The 27,513-nt window shown below is 43.5% G+C and overlaps 1 protein-coding gene across 1 annotated transcript in view; it reads right to left on the bottom strand.

The window, feature by feature from the left end:
• LOC124555990 (organic cation transporter protein-like) overlaps positions 1-27,513 on the bottom strand; it is a 349,132-nt gene that overhangs the window by 86,205 nt on the left and 235,414 nt on the right. Inside the window, exons 7-8 of the mRNA XM_047130035.1 lie at positions 24,810-24,939; positions 8,977-9,159 (exon numbers count right to left, since the gene is read on the bottom strand). Of these exons, the coding sequence (XP_046985991.1) occupies positions 8,977-9,159; positions 24,810-24,939 (313 nt within the window). The remainder of the gene's footprint in view (positions 1-8,976; positions 9,160-24,809; positions 24,940-27,513) is intronic.

Here is a 27,513-nt window from a genome sequence, read left to right as displayed (position 1 = left end):
CTGGAGACTTTTTTTCATAGCTGTTATAAAATCTATATTGAACGAGGATTCCAAGTTTTAATGTGACTCATGTGCTTCTTTCTTAACACCATGCTAGAGGGAAAATGTAATATTGGAACAGTTCTCTCTAGTATGGTTTTGCAGAAGGAAGATAATGGTAAGCAACCACTAGAGGGAAAATGCAATATTGGAACAGTTCTCTCTAGTATGGGTTTGCTGAAGGAAGATTATGGTAAGCAAACATGACTAACTGGCGTTATCGTAATGAACTTGACGTACAGGCATAAGCTTTCTTTGCATCTCTGTTTCTTCACTGCTGCATTCTTAGGCTGCTAGTATATGTAAGAATTCGTGCAATAAGTTTATTGTGTTACTAGTTTGTATTGTATCTTCAATAAGACACTGTCTATTCATGTCCGAATATTGATAATTTGGCTTATAGCAAAAGAAAGTGGACAATTGTCACAGTTTTACACTCTGTATAGTTGATGATACACTGAAAAATTCTTGTTCACTTTCAGTGTCGAGTTACAGCTGCAGTGTGAGCTGAGGTAAGAAGCCACACACCACTTAGATCATCTAACTTCTGACTGACACACAATTTGAGAAGTTTTCGGTGCTACCAGGTTTTTTCTATACACAGTTTACATTTTACATAGACATTGTGGTTTTAAAATTGTCCTTCCGCTAGGACTTTTTTTTCCCCCTTGGTATTGTACAGAGGCAGTATGCTGGACGACCTCACACTGAGTCAGCAAGGTATAGTGCATTGCGTAGGTGATGAGTTGCGTCATGCTGCAGTTAGACCGCATGGTTTCGCTTTTTATTTCAGACATCTTATTAACTACTAGAGAATGTGATGACACCTGTGAATTATTGTGGGTGATTCGCTAATTTAGAGAAGATACGAATACGACTACAGTGGATTACACTTGAAATTGTGTGACCGTTCTGGCACAGTGCCTGCAGTAGCCAACATATTGAGCTATTATAATTTTGTAGAGTGGAAACCGGATGCTATTTCTCTTTGCCACTTAAATCAGTTTTCGGAGGGTATATCGATTAATTATTCACAGTTTCAAACTCAGTGTGTTAACGTAAAGCACATGGGACTCTGTAGAAAACTGCCGCACACTTCATAGTAGAAATAGACGAATTTATCAAGAATTTTTCAACAAAAGGCTTCCCATCTGCGAGAATAACCACAGGTGAGAACGAAGAATCGAGCTTGGCAATGACGCCTGATGTTTCTCACGGTCCAAAACCTATCTTAAGCAGCGCTTGATGTTAAAATCGCCTCAGCAGTCAAGGGAAGGAGTTTACGGCTCAGCTTTCCTCTAAATATTACCCTTTCATGCCACTATTCTGTTCAGTTCGTTTTCTACACACTTAAAAAAATGACTGCCTTTATGTCTTGGTGTGGACCTAATCTCTCACCATCATCTATCCACAATTTATTTCGTGAAAGCTAATGTCTGTTTTATTCGGAGTGTGGTTGAATTGTAGTGCTAATATTGTGCGTCAGGCAGATACTTACTACCGAGTACATAAGCTACTGAAGAAGTTTGATGATAAATTACATTATCAATATTTTACTACATTTTCCAAGTGTGCATGAGGGAATAATTGAGTACTCGATTCTAACAGAATGGTATCTTTCTATTCAGAGAAGAGCAGGCTGTTAGCCGGAGGACAGGCGAGATATTTGTTTACATTCTCATATTGCTCATCTCAAAAAAGAATTGTGTTTGCTTATTCTTCTGTTCTTGTCACAAGTGTTAAAATTATAGAATGCCTCGATGAGTGAAAAGAAAGATAGTTTGTTAGATGAATCTTCTCTGGCGGTGAGTAGTGGGTTAATGTAAGTCGTTTGGCACATCGGCAGCAGATTACAGGATGGGGGTTCTCGGTTTTGTTGAAGAGCCAGCGGCGACACCAACATTTGTAAGTGTGGCGAGTTCTTGTTCCATTGTATTTGCCGCGTGTCGTGAGACGACGTAAGGTTTGTTGTGTGTCGGGTAGTTAACCTTAAAATATTTGATGATACTCTGACTTTCCATTTTCTCCTACTTGTTTTTACTGAAATGTTTCGTCAACTTCCAGGGATATCTTGGTGTACAATATATTTTGAATAATATGTAAACTACTGTGGTTGGGTGTATATCTTGTTGAAGTCCAAACATTCTTTTGGCCGTTAATGTATTATTCTCATATAACGGTCGTATCTGGTCCAATATAAGACAATCAACTTATTGTGTCTCTCATTAATGCCAGTTACACAATAGGGGCAATGTAGAAACATATCTGAATGAATCGTATCACAGTGTGCCCTCTTATCACCAACTGAAATTTCCCTGTTAAACACTGAGACAGAAAATACATTGTTGTGAAGCAGTTAGTAGTAGTGGTTAGTCAGCTCGTATAGTCTGTGTTAAAGTAGCAACGTTTCTGGATGTGAGCTGGCTTTTACGTACGTTTTAGGACTACGGAAGGAAGATGTCCCAGGTCATTCATCAAAAACTAGTGAGAAACAGACGTTGCCTGACTGTGTCCAGTGTAATGAATATTTAATTGTCGAAGTAGCCTTCGTTTCCAGAAAGATTTCTGTTTATCAGTTAACTGCATAGATAGCTGAAGAGGAAAGAAAAGGTATGGTGTTTATTTACGTTATGATATTATTTTAGCCTATTATTCTATTTACTTATTCTTCTTTTCTTTCTACTGCTGTTGAAATCATATAATGGGTGCAGATGCCAAAGCTTAGAAATAGAAGTATGGGCACACTATTTTAGTAGTACATTTGTGGATAATATGCTTGTTTGAAAGATATTGCTCAAGTGAATATCTGTAATAGGAACGGCTCCGTCAGTGAAGGATGTGAATAAGAAAGGACACATATTTTTGCGACTATCCTTTAATCCATGTTTTCTTTATGAAATAGTTTTTCTGTGCGGCACATTTCACGTAAATAAAGGACAAATTTTTCATGCACTTACTTAATTTCTATATATGGCTTCGTAACTTCTTCGCAAGTAATAAGTAATCTTCACTGAATGATATCTACATATTTTCCTGGAGAATGTACGTCAGGTTTTTGCGAGTCACTCAGGAGTAACATGTGGTACGGAGACTTGTTAAACAATGACGCTCTACAGAAAGAAAGGCTTGGTGTGTGCAGGCCGTGAGAGCGGCCAAAGATATTCTTTTTCGTTTGGTTTGAACCTCCTATTCAGTGTTGCTTATAGGAGCTGTATTTTCGTATTACTAGTAGCGGAATGTAAGGGTGATGTATTGAATAAACAGCATTCTGTTACTACCTTTCTATCGTTTTATATATTGTTCAAGATACACAGCAGTAAAATGATAGTTTCCATAATTTTAAGCTTTAACAAAGTATGATATTGTGAAGTACTGATATTCAACAAAGCAGGATATCACATGTTTGAGTCTGGTAGCTTGTACTATTGAATAACTCGACATACATGCCATCTTCCATATGTTCGGAAGTTATTGTTGTGTTTTTTGTTCTCCACAATTTGCTGCAAGTATCCATATCGTACTGATCTGTTATTTTGATCACATTCTGTTGTAGCCCTCCAGCATTTAATATTCTCTTTCACCTGTCGTAGTTTGTTTTCAGTTATTGATGTCTATAATGTGCACTACAGTGCAATATCCTAAGAAGTATTTCATTAGTATCAGCTTTTCTGCTTCTTCATTTATTCTTCAACTACACGGAAATTTTTAAAAAAAGAAAAGAAAAGCACGACTGCTGTCATTAACATATTTCTATCAAAGTAATATAAAGATACTGTGCTGTTGATTATATGGACATTAATTCCAAGGCCAGGCTGACTTTGAAAACCATTTCAGTGTACGAGTAGTCATCTATAGCTACAACACACACCTGCAGTTTTGTGTAGAGACTTATCATAATTGTGCCAATTGACATATCGAATCAAATGATAATGCTAGAATGATTGCTAGAAGATAACCAGCTTCACAATATCTCACATACATTATAACGCTTGGAGGATAGATTTGTTAATTATACTTGCCACCAGAACTGAATGTCGTGCAGTAAGTTAACAACATTATTGATTTTAACTGTATCTCCAGTTGTAATATTAGTAATTTTTATTTCATCTTAACATTACTAATTTTTACTGTATCTTCGAGTACCATGTCAATAAGACATTGCTTTTTAATGTCACAATGTTAATAATTTGACTTAATTTATAGCAAAAGAAGGTGTGAATTTGCTACAGTTTTGCACTCTGTTCGGCTCATCATGCAAAGAGAAATCTGTTCCAACAGGGTGTAACCCCGAGACTGGATCAACCCACCCATAATGCCATATGCTTGATATTTAGGGCGAGGCTTCCAGTTCAAACAATTCTGCGAATTAAAATATTATGTATGAAGTCTTCCGTCTCCACATAGATATTGAAAGAATCTACATCTAATGTTGAAAACATAACATTACAATATGTTCCTAGATGATGGAGCTCCTAAATGCTAATAATTGAATATTGGACTAAATTAGATGGGAAGATATTCAAAGCTGTTAGTAAGAGAGAAGGTTATACTTCGTTATTTGTAAATACATTGGTGGGGACATGATATTTGGAACATGACTGTCTTTCTAAAAACGGGATGGCTCGAGCAGAGAAGACAGCTGGTAACACCACAGATCATATAGGCCCATATCGGGTCAAAGTAGCGACGTTTCTCGATGTGATCCGTCATTATAGGTTCGTTGTACGACTACTAGAATCGTCAGGGACTGGTAAGAAATAGACGTTACCTAGCTGTGTCTCGTTATGGAATGTTGTGTAATCAATATTGTAGTATATTATAGTTTCAGAGGCCTTCGGTTCCAGAAAGATTTCCCTTAATCAGACAATGCATAAACAGTTGAAGAGAAAATAAAAGGTAAGATGTTTACATTCTGACACTGCTCATTTTAGATTTTTAATTCTGTTCACTTATTACCCTGTTCTTTTAATCGTTGTTAAAATCATACAATGAGTGCAGATGCCCAAGCTTTCACGTAGAAGTATGGGTACCCTATATTAAAAGGATAATTCCGAATAATATGCTATTGTGAAAGATATTGCTCGAGTGTATTTCTGGAATAGGAATGCCTCCATGATCTAAGAAGTGGAAGGCTGTTTATCAGGTGAATCCATCCTAGCTGATAATTATACAGCTCCTTTTCTGGCAGATTGTGCGTTAATTCGCCTGTTTACATATCGCGGTGAAAGACTCACCAGTAATTACACAATAGATTCCTGTCCTATTTTTCATAGGCAAACAAGGAGTGGTAAATGGAAAATTGGGGTACCAAATTGATCAGCGAGAGATCTAGTTTTGCAAAGAAATATTTAGGCTCTTGAAAATAATCAGGGTATCCTTAATTTGTGATTTTAGGGAAAACACAATTTTCTTAACAATACAAACAGTGTGGACGGGAGAAATGAGGTATCAGATTGATCAGCTTGAGGTCTAGTTTAGCAGAAAAGGGTTTAATTGCTTGACATTGATCAGGATAAATAAGTAAGTCCTAATTAGTTATTTGGAGGTTCAATTTTTGTCTAATGTTGCAAAAAAGCTTTCAATAGCACTAAAATAATTAGGATAGCTAAGATAAACTCTTTTAGTTATATGAGATTAAACCGAAATATTTCCCGAACAGCTGCTGCTAGTTATGTAAATGGAGTGTCAAAAAATATTAAATCATAGCATAAATTGAAAGTTTCCAGCTTTCTCTTGATCTGTATGCTCGGAACTATAGTTGAATAGCTATCGGTATGCAAATAAATTATATTTCATGCTTGTGAACATAGCTTGAAAATAAAAATAATTTAAAGAAGATGGTCAAGTGTTTCGTGGGGTGGTCTGTCTTAAGGAAGTAAACAGACTACATTAGAGAATCATTTGATGCAAGTTTGATGGTTAACTTAGAATCCTGGAGTTTTAAAGAGTAACGAAAACGTAAACTCTGTTCACAGACCTTTTCAGACCAATTGCTACCGACCGACCGGCGTGTCGTCATCTACCAATGGCGCAACTGGATGCAGTCTGGAGGTGCATAGGTTCAGTACACGGCTCTCCCAGCCGTTGTCAATTTTCGTGATGTGTACTCAGTGAAGTAGCTCCTCAGTTGGTGTCGTGAGGCTGAGTGCACCCTGTACCAATCTCCCCACCATGGAAAAATCCCTGGCGATACTATAAACCAAACCCGATTCCTCTGCATGTCAGTCAGCCACGCTCACCACTCAGCCACGGAGGTAGACACTTTAAAAGAGTTCTAGGTGATATTTGTCTGGTGGAATTTCTCTCAGTGGTTTCCCTACATCACTAGCTTATGAGCATCTCAGCTGTTACGTATGATATGATAATTATTCAGCTGCGCATCAAATGTTTCTCTGTTTTATTTCTTATGTTTCAAACAGTATGGTGACACATACGAAAAACAGGTCAGACCTCAGAAGTTCGTGTGGCGTGCAAAGTGAGCTAATGATATCACACTGGCACCAATTTCATCGCAGTTCTCCACAACGTCACCGTGCACGTGTCACGCATTAGGAAGGTCGTCATAGCCCTCTTGTCCACATTCATTCCTTCTTTAGACTCCTCTACGATGGCTGTCAGAACCGCGACTATCAGCGTTGATATCACACGATTGTCTTATGGGTGGCTGAGGAAAACGCTTCTGACATACCGCCACTCAGTATCGGTACGAAAAGGCCTCAGGAAGTGACATAAAGTGCGTCAGTGAAAGCACCCCTTCCCTAGGGGAGTTCGCTCACACCAATTTCGGAGTCAAAAACGACAGCACGCAGTGTGATGAACAACAGGACAACATTCGCAACAATATTCAACACTGCTGACAATTCTCGGACGATTCAACCCTTCTGCATGACATCGAGGTTGTACAAATCCATAAACGTAATCTGGCGCCTTTGGAGCATCGCACGACGGCAATTTTTGCTTTGGAATAGGGGGTGGAACCACACGCGACCGTTTTAAACCATTCGACAAACTTTGATGTGATCCTAAGCAGCAAAGGGTGTTTATTCTTTTTGAGTCCTCCTGTGTTATGATCAAGAAGGCCTGCAACGTTGACACATACATGAATGAAAGAGCAAAGGATAAAAGATCCCTCTGTGACCACTCCCCCCACACCTCCCAGTTTGGCAACGATTTCAGAGTTACCCACACACATTTGTTAAGCACTTTGAAAATGATCTGTACAGAGACAATCACACCCACTGATCTGTGTGGCGCTTTATTGCTGCTCTAGCGCCTAATGGCAGGCAACCCTATCGATAGCTCTTAGATTCCTCGTGCCTGCAAGCAAATGACCCAAATTTCAACTTCCTGTATCACAATGGGAGACTACTACAGGCTTAAAAAAAGTAACCCTTTAATAATTGTGTTGTGCAATGTAATTTGAGTATATTTAACTCAGTAGTTGAATGACTTTGTGATGTAAATTTTTTTTAATACTTTGATACTTTTGTAATCATCTTTTTTTTTTTGAATGGTTCAGTTACTTAATTTTACCGTTGTACAGATACGTTATTATTTTGCTGCCAAGTGTCGAACTGTTACGTAGAAAAATCTTCAAGTAAGATATTTAATACATTGCATTAAATGGGTGTCGACTTAAAGCTAATATAAATGCAGACATTCTCACACTTTGTCACTGAATGAACAATTTCCTATGATGTGTCTTCCACAAACACGATGTTTTCATTTACCAAGACTGTTGTTTAGTAGGCTGAAAAATGAGTTCTAAATTTACCTACACCTGAGAGCTGCTAGTTGTAGAGTATAACAGAGTCTTTCATTTAGTATGAAGAGTGATGTGCAGGCTTTTAACCATGGGACAGGGGTAAATTTCATAGACAGACACTGGTGGGAATGCGTGTTGAGAAAAATTGACATCTGCGTGTTTCTCCAAAAGGACTGGTTCCATGAGCGAGGGCAAACGCTAAGGATAGTTTTCTGACAAATATCCAGTATTCTATGGCGTTTTCATTTCCAGAAAAATGTATCTTCATCTAATATATAGAGGGCTGAAGTAAAAATACATCTCAAGATATTTGTTTAGATGATGGCGCTAATTTACTTGTTCTTGTCTTCTTTACTCTGTTTTTGAAAATTATGTATTTTCCTAAGCTATCAATTGGAAGTATGAAAATCGTATTTTAGAAATACATCCGTAAAAAATATGATACTTCTAAATATTGGTTCAAATGGCTGCCGCCCCGTGTGGCCGAGCGGTTCTAGGCGCTTCAGTCTGGAACCGCGCGACCGCTACGGTCGCAGGTTCGAATCCTGATTTTTTGTACATCTTACAGTCTTGGCTCCATTTTGTTTCTGTAGTACGCCATATTTACTGCGCTGTATCAGATGAAGTAAAATATTGCACGAAATTTTAAAGCTTTGCAGAAGTTAAAACGGACTGCGGAAACTTTTCGTTTGGTTGAGCTTAGCTCACTCATTGCTGTATATGAAATATACGTAAAATATCGAAATTTTAATTAAAAATTGAGATCAGAACGATATCTCATTTCTTTCTCGAGTTCTTGATTTTGATATCGAATGGACGGTCCTACAGAACGAGCACCTTCCATCTCTGCGAATCGGGAATTATATGGTCACAACATTCGTCATATTTCACAAACGGTTCAAGATATCGACACAAAGTGTTCTCTCTCTCTCTCTCTCTCTCTCTTTCTTTCTTTTTTTGCACGCAAAGAGGCACATTTGTTCTGTAATGAATATAACACTGTAGGAAAATCCAAGCGACGCGCGTAAACATGTCTACAGCACCTGAGGAATGGCGGTGCAGGACGTGTATACACGCCCACATCAGCGATAGGGTTAACGAGGAAACGCTGCATCTAGCAGTCGCAGTAGTGTTGACCAGTGGATACGCTCCATATTGGAGTTTTGGCCTACCTGTGTAGGCAGCAGCTCGGCAGCGTACTGCGTGGCGGCATTGTAGGCGACGTTGATGGCAAGGCGCGACAGTAGCGCCAGCGCGAGCGCAGCGGCGGGTCCCGGCTTCACGTCAGGCAGCGCCACGGCAGCGGCGCACAGCGATAGTGCGCACGCCGACAGCGCCTTGCGGCCCACACGGTCCTGTCAGCAGTTCCAAATGCACGGTCGCCTTTATCTTTCCATTTGCTAACAAATGAATGGCCTGTGCAAAATGTTTGTTTAGCCAAACAACTGCAAGGGGATCTATGCTGACCCTACAGTTCTCAAATTTTCACTTTCACCACTGTATGGTTTCAGTCATCCAAGATTATTCGATTTTCATTTCGTTTTACAAACGTAAGTCCACGTTTAATACACTCGTATACTTTCTCTCTCTTCATATTGTGCCTGTGACGTCGGTATTTGTACCTAAACCATTTCCGCCCCGAGCAGATGCAACGAACAGAAGCAAACAAAATGAGATAAAAAAATAAAAATAAAAAAAGCGGTCTAAGGCGCTGCAGTTAGGGGCTATGCGGCTGGTCCCGGCGGAGGTTCGAGTCCTCCCTCGGGCATGGGTGTGTGTGTGTTTGTCCTTTGGATACCGGTAATTTGGGTTAAGTAGTGTGTAAGCCAAGGGACTGATGACCTTAGCAGTTAAGTCCCATAAGATTTCACACACATTTGATCATTTTTTGGTCTGTGGTTTCTACACGACGCCTATATTGGGAAATTCACCTGTAATGTCATATAACAGCAGCAGAGTAGAAGGATGCCGAGTGACCAATGGGAGCTCGCTTGTTTTTGCGCTTATGAGACAATTAATGAAAAGAGTCAAAAACTAGGATGTAGGGGAGCACGTAAAGGAGCACTGACATTCGAATTCAGGGTAGAGTTGTCGTCGTGAGAGTGTATAACGAGACAGGACTGCGGCAATCAATTGGAGGGGCAGTAAGTGAACACCAAAAGGGAAGAGGTCAGCAGTTCTGCCTGGAGCAGCGGAAATGCTAGCAAGGGAACCTCCCCATCGCATCCCCCTCAGATTTAGTTATAAGTTGGCACAGTGGATAGGCCTTGAAAAACTGAACACAGATCAATCGAAAAAAAAGGAAGAAGTTGTGTGGAACTATGAAAAAAATAAGCAAAATATACAAACTGAGTAGTCCATGCGCAAGATAGGCAACATCAAGGATGGTGTGAGCACAGGAGCGCCGTGGTCCTGGGGTTAGTGTGAGCAGCTGTAGAACGAGAGGTCCTTGGTTCAAGTCTTCCCTCGAGTGAAAAGTTTACTTTCTTTGTTTTCGCAAAGTTATGATCTGTCCGTTCGTTCATTGACGTCTCTGTTCACTGTAATAAGTTTAGTGTCTGTGTTTTGCGACCGCATCGCAAAACCGTGCGATTAGTAGACAAAAGGACGTGCCTCTTCAATGGGAACCGAAAACATTTGATCGCAAGGTCATAGGTCAACCGATTCCTCCACAGGAAAGCACGTCTGATATATTCTATACGACACTGGTGACGGCATGTGCGTCACATGACAGGAATATGCTGTCGACCCACCTAACTTGTACACTTGGCGAATGGGTATAAAGATTCTTCTACCTTGCCCGATTTAGGTTTTCTTGTGTATGTGATAATCACTCCCAAATAAGTGATGAAAACATAAGAGTTTGTCACATAAACTGCAACAAATGAATGCAACAGTTTCATAGTCGCACAATTTTACCTGTGCTCTGTCAAAACATATATTTTGTTTCGATGTTTGTTTAGGTGTAACGTTCCCATACTACGGTGCAGTTACCTCGCATCGGACGAATGGACGGACAGATAATAATTGTCTGAAAAGAAAAAAATTAAACTTTTCACTCGAGGGAAAACTTGAACCAAGCACCTCTCGTTCCGCAGATGCTCACGCTAACCACGGGACCACGGCGCTCCTGAGCTCACGTAATCCTTGATGTTGCTTGTCTTGAGCATGGACTACTCAGTTTGTATATTTTGCTTATTTTTTCATAGTTCCACACAACTTCTTCCTGTTCTCTCGATTGATCTGTGTTCAGTTTTCCAAGGCCTATCCACTGTGCCAACTTATAACTAAATCTGAGGGGGGTGCGATGGGGAGGTTCCCTTGTAAGGGACGCAGCCTTCGCAGAAGGGAACTTGTTACAGTTAATTTACGAACGGGGAGAAAGCGTCAGCTTTTGTTTGCTGTGTTTCGTTTCATTGAGTGACTCAAAGCGTTCAGGTGTGTTACTGGGACTTGGAAGGGGACCGCCCCTGCTCATCATCACCGATTTCGTCCAAATCTATTGTAAATGCAAGGCTTGACCAGAAATGAAACTGACAGAAGTGGGAGCCCCAGGCGGCCAAGCGTTTAGAAAAATTATTTATTTTCGGCTCGGATTGGGCGCGGCATGAGCGATTTGTGTTAGCGTAGATTCCAGCCAGTGATTGGCATACCGGAAACAATACAGAAAGCTCAGGGTCGTGGAGTCGAGTCCCTATGCGAGTACTATTTTTTATTTTCAGTTTCTACGAGGACTCTGCAAAGAACTTTCCTAAAGCGAATTGTAATTTAAGCGGACAGGATTTCGTATTCCGTTTGTTTCATCTTGTCCTTCGAGCAGCTGTCGGCAACTGCACGCGAACGATAGGATCCCGGTGCTCTTACAGACCAGTGAATGAGCAGCAGCAGGCGGCCGAGACAGAAGTGGCAACAGGGAAGTAACCGATTTTGTGACTTTTACGGGTCCCTAACCAGGAACGAATTCTATAATTTCATCTGTGTTCTTTGATAGTTTAGTTTCTTGAGTTTCTGCGTGTTAATTTAATATCCAATAGCCACTGTTCTCGCGTTTTCATTTGCGTCGGAAAATAAACCGATTTTGTGACATTTCAGAAGTTCCTATTCAGGTTCGAATTATTTAGTCTCACCTGAGTACTTCAGTAGTTCGGTTTTTGAATCCCTGCGTATTAATCTAATTTATTAGGCACAGTCCTGGCGTTTTCACCAGAGTCTACAGTAGAGTTGCGCAGGACGTGTCGATAGTCCGTTTGCCTGAGTAGTGTAGTTTTCCACGGTCTTTAGTATGGGTAGGGACTGTGATTGTTGTGTGTGGTTGGGAGCCGAGTTGGTGACACTTTGCTCTCAGCTCTAGGCTGTGACGGCTTCGGTTACGCATCTTGAAGTTGCAGTGGATGGGTACCACTGATGTGGGCCGGCTGTGGGGATCCAACGGACGTACAACACGTCAGAGTCCTCCAATCGGTCCTCACCAGTGTTACTGTTTGCATTGAGGTTGACCCCTCACACGTGGTCGAGTGGGAGGTCGTCTCGGTGCGTGGCAGGCTGCGAACGATTCCCCAGGGGGCTGCACGTATGGTCTCCCCAGTTAGTCTGACAAACAGGTTCTGACAGACAGGGTCCACGTATGTCTGTGGCTGACACTGTCGCTCATCGAGATGCAGTCGCCTGTCCTGTTTTAGAGGAAACCTCTCAGTCTGCAAGATCCGGACAATCACAGAGGGGGGGATTAATGGCAGTTGGGTGCTACAATGTTAGGCGCGTTTTAGGGACGAGGCTGTCAGGAATGGGATGAAAGCCAATTTGCACTCAGTGTGAATACTGGGTGGAGTCATTCCAGAGGTGGAACGGGTTCTTCCAGATGCCATGAAGAGTACATGGTGCAGCCAACTGCATGTGCTGGCTCACGTCGGTAAACTGATGTGTGTCGCTTTGGATCGGAAGAGATTCTCTCCGGTTTCGAGCGGCTAACAGAAGTGGTAAAGGCTGCCAGTCTTGCTTGCGAGATGAAAGCAGAGCTTACCATTTGCAGCACAGTCGTCAGGACCGATTGCAGACCTCTGTACCGAGCCGAGTGGAAGGTCTGAATCAGAGACTGCGAACGTGTAGGCTGCAGATTCCTCGACTTGCGCCATAGGGTGGTTGGGTTTCGGGTTCCGCTGAATAGGTCAGCAACCCATTACACGCAGGAGGCGGCTACACGGGTAGCAGGGGCTGTGTGGCGTGGGCTGGGCGGTTTTTTAGGTTAGAGAGTCTCGGGAAAACACAAGAAGGACTTCAGTCACAAAGGGTGCAGGCCGAACACAGGAAGAACGTAGATACAGGAGCCATTGGTATAACAGTTGTAAATTGTCGTACATGTGTTGGAAAAGTACCAGAGCTCCAAGCGCTAATAGAAAGAACTGATGCGGAAATCGTTATATGCACTGAAAGCTGGCTTAAGCCGGAGATATGTTCAGCCGAAATTTTTACGAAAAACCAAACGGTTTTCAGAAAGGATAGACTAAAAACAGTTAGCGGAGGCGTGCTTGTTGCTGTTAGAAGTAGTTTTAGCGTGCCAAGAAACTGAAGTAAATAATTCCTGTGAGTTAGTATGGGCAGAGGTCATTCTTGGCAACCGGAATAAAATAATAATTGGACCCCTTTTATCGACCTTCCAATTCAGATGATACAGTTGCTGAAAGATTTAAAGAAAACTTGAGTTTGATTTCAAACACCTACCCGACTCATACGACTATAGTTGGTGGTGACTTCAATTTACCCTCGATATGTTGGCGAAAGTACATGTTTAGTTGCGGAGGCACGCATCAAACATCATCCGAAATTGTGCTAAACGCATTCTCTGAAAATTATTTCCAGCAGTTAGTTCATGAGCCCACGCGAATAGTAAACGGTTGTGATAACACACTTCACCTCTTAGCAACAAATAATCCTGAACTAATAACGAGCATCAAAACGGATACAGAGATTAGTGAACACTGGGTTGTCGGAGCGAGACTGAATGTTGTAACCCCCAAATTCTACAAAAATAAACGAAAAATACACCTCTTCAAAAAAAAAAAACAGAAAAAATTCCCTTGACACATTCCTGAGCGACACTCTCCACTCCTTCCAAATTAACAGTGTAGCTGTAGATGAGATGTGGCTTGAATTCAGTGAAATACACTCCTGGAAATTGAAATAAGAACACCGTGAATTCATTGTCCCAGGAAGGGGAAACTTTATTGACACATTCCTGGGGTCAGATACATCACATGATCACACTGACAGAACCACAGGCACATAGACACAGGCAACAGAGCATGCACAATGTCGGCACTAGTACAGTGTATATCCACCTTTCGCAGCAATGCAGGCTGCTATTCTCCCATGGAGACGATCGTAGAGATGCTGGATGTAGTCCTGCGGAACGGCTTGCCATGCCATTTCCACCTGGCGCCTCAGTTGGACCAGCGTTCGTGCTGGACGTGCAGACCGCGTGAGACGACGCTTCATCCAGTTCCAAACATGCTCAATGGGGGCCAGATCCGGAGATCTTGCTGGCCAGGATAGTTGACTTACACCTTCTAGAGCACGTTGGGTGGCACAGGATACATGCGGACGCGCATTGTCCTGTTGGAACAGCAAGTTCCCTTGCCGGTCTAGGAATGGCAGAACGATGGGTTCGATGACGGTTTGGATGTACCGTGCACTATTCAGTGTCCCCTCGACGATCACCAGTGGTGTACGGCCAGTGTAGGAGATCGCTCCCCACACCATGATGCCGGGTGTTGGCCCTGTGTGCCTCGGTCGTATGCAGTCCTGATTGTGGCGCTCACCTGCACGGCGCCAAACACGCATACGACCATCATTGGCACCAAGGCAGAAGCGACTCTCATCGCTGAAAACGACACGTCTCCATTCGTCCCTCCATTCACGCCTGTCGCGACACCACTGGAGGCGGGCTGCACGATGTTGGGGCGTGAGCGGAAGACGGACTAACGGTGTGCGGGACCGTAGCCCAGCTTCATGGAGACGGTTGCTAATGGTCCTTGCCGATACCCCAGGAGCAACAGTGTCCCTAATTTGATGGGAAGTGGCGGAGCGATGGAGCTCCGTATGCCACGGCACTGCGTAGCTTCCTACGGTCTTGGCGTGCATCCGTGCGTCGCTGCGGTCCGGTCCCAGGTCGACGGGCACGTGCACCTTCCGCCGACCACTGGCGACAACATCGATGTACTGTGGAGACCTCACGCCCCACGTGTTGAGCAATTCGGCGGTACGTCCACCCGGCCTCCCGCATGCCCACTATACGCCCTCGCTCAAAGTCCGTCAACTGCACATACGGTTCACGTCCACGCTGTCGCGGCATGCTACCAGTGTTAAAGACTGCGATGGAGCTCCGTATGCCACGGCAAACTGGCTGACACTGACGGCGGCGGTGCACAAATGCTGCGCAGCTAGCGCCATTCGACGGCCAACACCGCGGTTCCTGGTGTGTCCGCTGTGCCGTGCGTGTGATCATTGCTTGTACAGCCCTCTCGCAGTGTCCGGAGCAAGTATGGTGGGTCTGACACACCGATGTCAATGTGTTCTTTTTTCCATTTCCAGGAGTGTAGTATCGGCAGCAATTGAGATATTTATACCAAATAAATTAATAAACGACGGAGCTGATCCCCCTTCGTACACAAAACAGGTCAGAACACGGTTGCAGAAACAACGAAGAAAACATGCCAAATTTAAACGGACGCAAAATCTCCAAGATTGGCCAAGTTTTGCAGAAGTTCGAAATATAGTGCTTACTTCAGTGCGAGATGCTTTTAATAATTTCCACAACGGAGCTCTGTCTCGAAATCTGGCAGAAAACCCGAACAGATTTTGGTCTTATGTGAAGTATGCTAGCGCCAAGACACAATGTCTTCTCTGCGCAATAGCAATGGAAATGTTATCGACGACCGTGCTGCCAAAGCAGAAGTACTGAACACAGCCTTCCGAAATTGCGTTACCAAAGAAGACGAAGTACGTATTCCAGATTTCGAGTCAAGAACAGCTGCCGGCATGAGTAACGTAGAAGTAAATATGAGTAGTGAAGCAGCTTAAATCAATTAACAGAAGCAAGTCTTCCAGTCCAGACTGTATACCAGTTAGGTTCCTTTCAGAGTATGCTGATACAATAGCTCCACACTTAATCATCCTATATAACCGTTCGCTCGATGAAAGAGTCGTACCCAAAGACTGGAAAGTTGCACAGGTCACACCAACATTTCAGAAAGGTAATAGGAGTAAACCACTAAATTACAGGCGGATATCATTAACGTCGATGTGCAGCAGGATTTTGGAACACATGTTGTGTTCGAGCATTATGAATTACCTCGAAGAGAACGGTCTATTGAGACACAGTCAACATGAGTTTAGAAAATACAACTAGCTCTTTATTCCATGATGTGTTCAGTACTATTGACAAGGGATTTCAGATCGATTCCCTCTTTCTAGATTTCTGGAAAGCTTTTGACACTGTACCACATAAGCGGCTCGTAGCGAAATTGCGTGCTTATGGAATATCGTCTCAGTTATGTGACTGGATTCGTGATTTCCTGTCAGAGAGTTCACTGTTCGTAGTTAAGTGACGGAAAGTCGTCGAATAAAACGGAAGTGATTTCTGGCGCTCCCCAAGGTACTGTCGTAGTCCCTTTGCTGTTAGGTTGTTTGTAGTAAAGTAATCAGAAGATCAAAACAAATTGCAAAACGATTTCGAAAAGATATCTCTATGGTGGAAAAATTGGCTTTTTACCCTAAACAACGAAAAGTGTGACGTCATCCACATGAATACTAAAAGAAATCCATTAAACTTCGGTTTTACGACAAACCAGCCAAATGTAAAGGCTGTAAATTCAACTAAATACCCAGGACTTACAATTACGAAGAATTGAAAGTGGAAGGAACACTTAGAAAATTGTAGGGAAGGCTAACCAAAGACCGCGTTTTATTGGTAGGACACTTAGTAAATGTAACAGATCTACTAAAGACACTGTCTACACCACACTTGTCCGTCCTCTTTTAAAATACTGCTACGCGGTGTGGGATCCTTAAGAGACAGAATTGACGCAGTATAGCGAAAAAGTTCAAAGAAGAGCAGCACGTTTTGTATTATCGCGAAATAGGGGAGAAAGTGTCACTGGAAGCATTTGGGGTGGACATCATTAAAACAAAGGCGTTTTTCATTGCGGCGGAATCAACATTCTCCTCTGAATGCGAAAATATTTTGCTGACGCCGGCGTACATAGGGAGAAACGACCACCACGATAAAATAAGGGAAATCAGAGTTCGTACGGAAAGATATAGGTGTTCGTTCTTTCCGCACCCTGTACGAGATTGGAATAATAGAGAATTGAGAGGGTGGTTCGATGAACCCTCTGCCAGGCACTTAAATGTGATTTGTAGAGTATCCACGTAGATGTAGAGTACGCGGAAAAACACAGTAACATTGTCATTACTTTATCAAAATGTGGGAAACTTACAACAGCCTGCTGCTGACTGATTCTTGGGGAGGACAAACAAATTCAGAAATATACGACGAAATTTTTCAAGACGAAGAAGGATTGTCATTCGTGCAGTATTAACCTGATTTCCGCAAGCTAACTGTGCTAATGCAGCTCTGCGAATTCTATTTTTATAGTTAGGTTGGGAATTTGATCAAAAAACTTCAAAACTGCGCTTATCTCATCGAGAGAGAAAAAGAAATACATCCCGAGAAGACAGCATCAAAATACACTCCTGGAAATTGAAATAAGAACACCGTGAATTCATTGTCCCAGGAAGGGGAAACTTTATTGACACATTCCTGGGGTCAGATACATCACATGATCACACTGACAGCACCACAGGCACATAGACACAGGCAACAGAGCATGCACAATGTCGGCACTAGTACAGTGTATATCCACCTTTCGCAGCAATGCAGGCTGCTATTCTCCCATGGAGACGATCGTAGACATGCTGGATGTAGTCCTGTGGAACGGCTTGCCATGCCATTTCCACCTGGCGCCTCAGTTGGACCAGCGTTCGTGCTGGACGTGCAGACCGCGTGAGACGACGCTTCATCCAGTCCCAAACATGCTCAATGGGGGACAGATCCGGAGATCTTGCTGGCCAGGGTAGTTGACTTACACCTTCTAGAGCACGTTGGGTGGCACGGGATACATGCGGACGTGCATTGTCCTGTTGGAACAGCAAGTTCCCTTGCCGGTCTAGGAATGGTAGAACGATGGGTTCGATGACGGTTTGGATGTACCGTGCACTATTCAGTGTCCCCTCGACGATCACCAGTGGTGTACGGCCAGTGTAGGAGATCGCTCCCCACACCATGATGCCGGGTGTTGGCCCTGTGTGCCTCGGTCGTATGCAGTCCCGATTGTGGCGCTCACCTGCGCGGCGCCAAACACGCATACGACCATCATTGGCACCAAGGCAGAAGCGACTCTCATCGCTGAAGACGACACGTCTCCATTCGTCCCTCCATTCACGCCTGTCGCGACACCATTGGAGGTGGGCTGCACGATGTTGGGGCGTGAGCGGAAGACGGCCTAACGGTGTGCGGGACCGTAGCCCAGCTTCATGGAGACGGTTGCGAATGGTCCTCGCCGATACCCCAGGAGCAACAGTGTCCCTAATTTGCTGGGAAGTGGCGGTGCGGTCCCCTACGGCACTGCGTAGGATCCTACGGTCTTGGCGTGCATCCGTGCGTCGCTGCGGTCCGGTCCCAGGTCGACGGGCACGTGCACCTTCCGCCGACCACTGGCGACAACATCGATGTACTGTGGAGACCTCACGCCCCACGTGTTGAGCAATTCGGCGGTACGTCCACCCGGCCTCCCGCATGCCCACTATACGCCCTCGCTCAAAGTCCGTCAACTGCACATACGGTTCACGTCCACGCTGTCGCGGCATGCTACCAGTGTTAAAGACTGCGATGGAGCTCCGTATGCCACGGCAAACTGGCTGACACTGACGGCGGCGGTGCACAAATGCTGCGCAGCTAGCGCCATTCGACGGCCAACACCGCGGTTCCTGGTGTTTCCGCTGTGCCGTGCGTGTGATCATTGCTTGTACAGCCCTCTCGCAGTGTCCGGAGCAAGTATGGTGGGTCTGATACACCGGTGTCAATGTGTTCTTTTTTCCATTTCCAGGAGTGTACATTCCATTATACATCACCAGCTGTCTTCGCAAACATAGTCGCATGTGGAGAATCCCCTAAATACCAAACCCAGGCTATCTGGACAGGTCAAAGGCGACTGATGATATTTCGGAAATTACTCTTGTCTCACGAGGTGAGCGTTTTATAGGGGGCTGGCCACCCTGTTAATTTCATTGAGTTGTACTGGTGGGTGGTGTTGGAGCCAGCTGAACTCGAATACATTTTTTTCAAGGAATGAGGTGGGGGGTTGTTAGTAAAGGGACTTTTTTCATACGTCCCATCACGACTTCCTTTAACTGTGCCAAACTCTTCATCGCAGAATAACACTTACTCCCAAGGTACTTAATTATTTGTGGGATGTAGTCCAATCTGTGACTCCTCCTACAATTTTTACCCTTTACAGTTTCTTCTAGAACTATCTGTTGCAGATAGGTGTAACCAGAAGGACCGCCCAGGGCTTCTGAAAAGGCGAAATTAACACACCATCACAGTGAGAGCTGTAATGGGTTGTAATGGAATAGGTATATCTACCCACCACACCACAGCAACCGCGCCCAGGATGGTGAACTATATGTATTCTTGATCAAGAGCAGCCTAACTCAACGACCCGCCACAGAAATCATTCATTCCCGACCTCTACATATGCGCGTTATTCCTAGATGTCTTAACACGGTTTCTATCAGCCTGTTCCTTCTGATCAGTGTTTACAATGTATTCCCTTCCTCACTCATTCTGTGGAGAACATTCTCGTTTCTCACCTTATTAGACAAGCTATTTTAAGCATCCTTCTATAGCACCACATCTCAAACGCTCCATTTCTCATTTTTTACTGTTATTCTACTGTCTGTAACTCACTTCCATACAATGCTGCACCCCAGACGTAAATTCTCAGTAAACTCTTTTTTTATTTAGGAGGGTAAATAAAGGGATGGTTATCAGTGATGTCATCCAATGCAAGCCACGCCTCCTCTCTTCTGCCGCCCCCTCTCTACAGCCAATCAAAATTCAAGATGCCAGAACTAACTCAGTTGTGCTAGTGGGAAATTTTACAAAAATTAAAAGAATTCCAAGCTGGTGGAATAAGCTCGCTTTTGCTTTGTATCTTCTCCCCATCTCCAACCAGTCACAGTGAAGTATTTGAGAGACTATTAAAATGAAACAGCCAATCAAACTCCAAGTTGTTAGATCGAACCAAATTGTAATAGTGGAAAATTACAGAATTGAATTTCCATATTATATAATTTTATTTTTCTGCAAAGTTCAAATTTTCGAGATATGTAATTATACTCGAATGCAACATAAATGTGCTCGATAAATAAATTTACTTTCCAGACACCGACTCTGTTTGTTGCACCATCATCTTTTGTGATGTTTCATGTCTTTCAGGACGTTTTGTCGTGTTGTATGTATTTATAGGAGAAGTCGCACTATAAGTGATACACTACAAAAAAATTGTCAAAACACCTTCTTCCTAAAATGGTGTTTGTTTGTCTTTCGTTTGAGTTGCGCGTGATGATTTTACATAACATATTTTGAATAGATGCCTGTGTTATTTAGTAATTGACTATAGGAAATTCAGTTTTAGAGAGTCTCGGTACCGACGTCCTAATTGGTAAATATTTCACCTTTTGTTTGTGTTCAACCTCTACCACACTTAGTTCAAATGCGAATAAAACTAAATAGTGTGCTTTTGATAACATCAGTTATATAATGTGGTTAAACTTTGTTGAAAATGATGTAAAAATTTTAGGTGACAACATTATGTTCTCTAACACCTGCATCAGATTGAAATATCAACAGCCATTACATATTTAGATACTGTTATAAAACTTGGCAGGCGTCATAGAACAATTTAAATGTGCAAAAGTTTGCTCTTTTAGGCCAAACCTGCCGTCTGTTTAGCATGTAATTTGTAACTACTCAGAAGCGGAAATAGCGTTGAAATACTTACCTAGTTTACAACCATGTTTTAGGCACCAAGTTGACAGATACGCGCGCGCGTGTGTGTGTGTGTGTGTGCGTGTGTGTGTGTGTGTGTGTGTGTGTGTGTGTGGAAAACAACACTTCGATACGCAAAACATATGGCAATATTTACATTGTCAAAGTATATTTACATATATTTTAAATTTTGAATTAACATTGTGACAACTGACAAGCACCACAGAACAATTTAGACGTGGACAGTAATTAATTTTAGGCTCGGTTGTGCCCTACACTAAGTGCGGTAGGCAAATCGAAGTATGAACACTGCCGTCTGTTGCAGAAAACACGCGACAGGACCGTAAAGCAGCAGTTGGTTTCCTTTCACACTTTGAAATTTTGTCGAATAGTATTTAAAGAAAAACACATCTTCTGCAAATACATAAATCATTTAAAGTTTGCCTGGCTGATGAGGAAAATAATTAATTTGAGGCTGTACTGTGCCTTACACCAAGTATTGCTGTTAGATTTGCTATATCAAATTATGAACGCTGCCATCTGTCAGCAATGACAACCAACAGGAGCACAAAGCAGGTGCTGGTTTTATTTCGCAATTTTGGAGTTTTGCAAAATATTACTTAAAGTAAAACTAATATTCAGCAACTGTTTATTTCTAATTTGTTAATTACATTCATAAGCAAATCTTGTTTTTAACTATTTATGGGGAGTATGTTCTATACTCGTTCTCATAACCCATAGCGAATGCTGTATACTTTCCAACGAAATTTACATATGCGACTGGTTAGACAATCTATAAACAGTTTTGCATTGTAAAATAAAAAACATAGTTATCAATATTCTTTTACGTGCCACCATTTTACGTAATTCAGGTGGAGGTTAGTGTGTGTGTTCTCCTAACATATTTTAGATGTGGAAATACTGCAAGTTACTCTCCCTACGTATGTCGAAAGGGGAAGGGGTTACAAAGCACAAGTGAGCTATGACCACCATGCTGGATATTTTGTAAATTTTCCATTACCGCAACTGGATAAGTTCCACCAATTATAAATTTGATTGGTTGGCGAGAGAAGGAGGAGGAGGGAGATGAGGCTTGACTTTTTATATGATGATGTCAGTGGTAAAGATGATGATCACTGATAAGAGTGATGATGTCACTTATAAGGGTGGGGCTTGTGAAGCTATCTCTGTGGGGCACACGATCTGCATGTGATCATCTTCATGACCTTCAGCAGATGTATGAAGGTCAACGTTTTCTAGGTAGTATATTGATATGTCACTCAATGGCCACGAAAGCACGGCCAAAAAAAGGAATTACGCAGAAAAGTATAGTGCTCATTCGACTGTCACGTGAGAAACGCATGTTTTGATACTGTGATCCTTGCGTGGTGTTCACGTGATCAGACTGTGGCAGGTAGATGGAGACACTGTGCTTAAGGATCGCCAGTGCCTGAGGATGATGACGGTCGCGGAGGAGCGGGAGAGAGAGGAATAGGCCGATGAAACAATAGGAAGTGGTGCGTGATCACAGTCGTGAGTGTGTGCATAGAACTGACAAATATTAACAACTGTTGAAATCATGTCAAAGTTGCAAGATATCACGACTATGACGAGCAAATAACAGGCGAAACAATGCTAATTTCAGCGTTCGCCAGTGTCTTAACGTGATTGTAAAAGATTGTGCTGTCTGTACTAGCTCTGTACATAACTGTTAGTACTGATAGCAATTCATGGCTAAAACTCTTATAAAATTGTGGTCTTCTTGCTTAACATAATCATCTTCCCACGAATATGACGTGAAAAATTTACAGTGACATTACCATGATGAGAATGATGCACTCAACAAGAGTTTGCCACTGTGATACAGGTGAAACAGAGCACATTTCTGGCATGTTAGAGAAGCCATCCGTTCGGGCACAAATTACAGAACAACACACACTTTCAAAATGAGAACAAACGGATTCAGTATTCATGCCGCAGATTCTTTTAGCAATATCAGGGAATCGTATTTCGACAATATAAAGCCATTGTCCAACAAAGAATTAAATGTCTATAGTATGGATATAAACAGTAAAAAACCACAGACTTAAAAAATTCGGTATTAGTTATTAGACAAGTTAATCTATGTCTGTCTTTTAACGCCAGGATAAAATCAGCAGTTTTATTTCATTAGTATTGTAGAGGGTCGGCAGAATGAAATAGGCCCAGAAAATACACTACTGGCCATTAAAATTGACACACCACGAAGATGACGTGCTACAGACGCGAAATTTAACCGACAGGAAGAAGATACTGAGATATATAAATGATTAGCTTTTCAGAGCATTCACACAAGGTTGGCGCCGGTGGGGACACCTACAACGTGCTGACATGAGTAAAGTTTCCAACCGATTTCTCATATACAAACAGCAGTTGACCGGCGTTGCCCGGTGAAACGTTGTTGTGATTCCTCGTGTAAGGAGGAGAAATGCGTACCATCACGTTTCCGACTTTGATAAAGGTCGGATTGTAGCCTATCGCGATTGCGGTTTATTGTATCACGACATTGCTGCTCGCGTTGGTCGAGATCCAATGACTATTAGCAGAATATGGAATCCGTGGGTTCAGGAGGGTAATACGGAACGCCGTGCTGGATCCCAGCGGCCTCGTATCACTAGCAGTCGAGATGACAGGCATCTTATCCGCGTGGCTGTAAGGGATAGTGCAGCCACGTCTCGATCCCTGAGTCAACAGATTGGGGCGTTTGCAAGACAACAACCATCTGCACAAACAGTTCGACGACGTTTGCAGCAGCATGGACTATCAGCTCGGAGACCGTGGCTGCGGTTACCCTTGACGCTGCATCACAGACACGAGCGCCTGCGATGGTGTACTCAACGACGAACCTGGGTGCACGAATGGCAAAACGTCATTTTTTCGGATGAATCCAGGTTCTGTTTACACCCTCATGATGGTCACATCCGTGTTTGGCGACATCACGGTGAACACACGTTGGAAGCGTGTATTCGTCATCGCCATGCTGGCGTATCACCCGGCGTGATGGTATAGTGTGCCATTGGTTACACGTCTCGGTCACCTCTTGTTCGCATTTACAGCACATTGAACAGTGGACATTACATTTCAGATGTGTTACGACCCGTGGCTCTACCCTTCGTTCGATCCCTGCGAAACCCTACATTTCAGCAGGATAATGCACGACCGCATGTGGCAGGTCCTGTACGGGCCTTTCTTGATACAGAAAATGTTCGACTGCTGCCCTGGCCAGCACATTCTCCAGATCTCTCACTAATTGAAAACGTCTGGCCAATGGTGGCCGAGCAACTGGCTCGTCACAATACGCCAGTTAGTACTCTTGATGAACTGTGGTATCGTGTTGAAGCTACATGGGCAGTTGTGCCTGCACACGCCATCCAAGCTCTGTTTGACTCAATGCCAAGGCGTCTCAAGGCCGTTATTACGGCCAGCGGTGGTTGTTCTGGGTACTGATTTCTCAGGATGTATGCACCCAAATTGCGTGAAAATGTAATCACATGTCAGTTCTAGTATAATATATTTGTCCAATGAATATCCGTTTGTCATCTGCATTTCTTCTTGGTGTAGCAATTTTAGTGGCCAGTAATGTATTTCATACATCCTGCGACAGGGAATCCAACTTACAACATCTGCGCCGGAAGTGGATAATGTAAGTTAGGTTGCCTAAATTAAGGTGCATGAAAAATTTTCTGGGATAGTTTCAGTTTGCCCACCCGTTAGATCGTTTTCTGTGCCACCTTTATACTCAGTAGCTGCAACCAAACTATGAACACGAACACACTTCAGAAAATTTCTACAGTCGAACTGAACAACTACAGCATCTAGGTGAGGCAGTATAGAATATGTCGGAGTACTGTGGCTGACCTGAAGCCAGAGGATGATGAGGCAGGCCGGCAGAATGGTGGCGGCGCTGGCTGAGAAGACGACCTGCGCGGGGAAGCCGAGGTCATTCACGTCGCGCCACGTCGCGTCGTAGCAGAGCGTCAGCACCATCCTGGACACAGGTCACCAGTAATCACTGCACACCACGTCGTTGTCGTTTCCACTACCTATTATAAGCTCATCTGACAAAATATAGGTAACGTCCTGCGCAAGAGAGGGCACTGATCGCTTTGAAGCGATGTAGATGGTGTAGAAATGGTACAACGCAAACTCGTCATCCTGCACTACTGACCGAAGTTTAGGGGGTGAAGTAGTGAATATCTGCCACTAGACTGTGTGGAATCAGCGCCACAAGAGAGGTCGACGTGAAAATGTGACATTCTCGCTTCCCACGCCCGGGTTCCCGGGCTCGATTCCCGGTGGGGTCGGGGATTTTCTCTGCCTCGTGATGACTGGGTGTTGTGTGATGTCCTTAGGTTAGTTAGGTTTAAGTAGTTCTAAGTTCTAGGGGACTGATAACCATAGATGTTAAGTCGTATAGTGGTCAGAGCCATTTGAACCAAAATGTGACAAAATAGCATAATGGAGCTACCGTACAGTCCAATCCAGGATTTTGGCCTGGAAGATCCTGAGCTCATAGACATTTGGTAGGACCGTTCCCTCTCCAAGTTCTCTAGAGTAAACGCAGGTAATTCCTTAATCTACTATACATCGTGGTAACAAAAGTCATGGGATAGCGATATGCACAGATGCAGCTGACAACAGTATCTCTTACACAAGGCATAAGCGGAGCAGTCAATTATACTCTGGTGATTCATGTGAAAAGGCTTCCGACGTGGTTATGGCCGCACGACGGAATGGTAGTTGGAGCTAGGTGCATGGGACATTCCATTTCGGAAACCATTAGGGAATTCAATAATCGGAAATCAGTAGTGTGAAGAGTGTGGTGATAATGCCAAATTTTAGGCATTACTTTTCATTACAGACAAAGCAGGACCCAACGGCCTTCACTTAACGACCGAGAGCAGCGGCGTTTGTGTAGAGTTTTCACTGCTGGCACTGCGTGAAATAACCACAAAAATCAATGTGGGACGTATGACAAACGTATACGTTAGGGCAGTGAGGCGACATTTGGCGTTAATGGGCTGTGTCGGCAGACTACCGACGCGAGTGCCTTTGCTAACAACACATGGCCTGCAGCAACTTTCCTGGATTCGTGACCATATCGGTTGGACCGTAGGCGACTGGAAAACCATGGCTTGCTCAGATGAGCCCAGATTTCAGTTGGTAAGAGCTGATGGTAGGGTTCGAGAGTGGCATAGATCCCCCAAAGACCCAAGTTGTCAACAAGGCACTGTGCTAGCTGGTGGTGGCTCCATAATGGAGTCGGCTTCGGTTTGCATGGAGTGGACTGGGTCCTCTGGTCCAACTGAACTGATCGTTGACTGTAAATGGTTATGTTCGGCTACTTGGAAACTATTTACTGCCGGTTATGGACTTCATATTCCCAAACGATGTCATGTCACCGGACTACAGTTGTTTGCGATTGGTTTGAAGAACAATCTGGATAATTTGAGCGAGTGACCACCCGACTTGAATCCCATCGAATTTGTATAGGTCATAATCGAGCGATCAGTTCGTACACAACACTCTGCACCGGTAACATCTTTGAAGTTGTGGATGGCTATAGAGGCAGCTTGGCTGGGGCTTCGAACGACTTGTTGAGTCCATGCCACATCGAGTTTCTGCACTATGCAGGGAAAAAGGAGGTCCGACTCAATATTAGGAGGTATTCCATGAAGTTTCTCACGTCAGTGTGAGACCAACCACAATATTGAGAAAATTTTAGAGACTCGTAAGTGTGAATGGTATGTTGCAAAAAATCTCTCTCTCTCTCTCCCTCTTGTCTGTTTAGGTTAAGAAGGAACATGTGCAGTTTTTTTTTTGGGGGGGGGGGGCTGCAGTGCGAAAGCCCTTCCTCCCCCGTCTCCACCCCTGGATTCACCTCTGAGCTGTCGTCTTTGTAGTTGACCATGACCACATCGTGAGTGAAGTTGCCAAATTTCTCGATGAACCAACACTGACTCTACAACGGGTCTACAAGCAACGGTGTACCACTCGCAGCCATGAAACATGGCGTAAGAACAGTGGCTGTAAAAGTTTCATAAACGACAGGGGCTGGAGATGGATGTCGCGCCTTGCCAGTAACAGTCAGTTTCAAAGCCGACAGGAATTTCCGCTGCCACTCAGTGTCCATCACAACCAGTTTCTGAGTGAACTTTATGCAGGGAACTGAGTGCACCGAACTTTATACTGAGACATGTGACCTGCAGTGCGTGGAGGGTCTACTTCAGGTCGTAGGTGGTTCTTTGATCTTGATTTTCGTACCAAGACTTGCTCCCAACGATTCAGGTTAAGTTGTACATGAAAGAGGATATTTATTTCAGTATTCTTGGTGACAGAGTGTTGTCGGTTCATCTTCATATTGAATATGCTATGAATACTCCAGTCTTTCAAAATGATAACGCCCGTATTCCCACTACTGCAAGCGAATGTTCTTGGTTCGACGAACTCTCTGGCACCCTATCACACATCGAGAGATCCCCTAAATTCTAGTCCCATTGAAAATGTCTGGGACTACTTGCGACAGCGGGCGAAAAGTTGCAGTCAACGTCACCGCTCTTTG

This window comes from Schistocerca americana, chromosome X (assembly GCF_021461395.2).
Source record: "Schistocerca americana isolate TAMUIC-IGC-003095 chromosome X, iqSchAmer2.1, whole genome shotgun sequence".
NCBI classification, from domain to species: domain Eukaryota; kingdom Metazoa; phylum Arthropoda; class Insecta; order Orthoptera; family Acrididae; genus Schistocerca; species Schistocerca americana.
The sequence above is the reverse complement of the archived record's forward strand: the minus strand, read 5'-3'. Positions and strand labels throughout refer to the sequence as shown.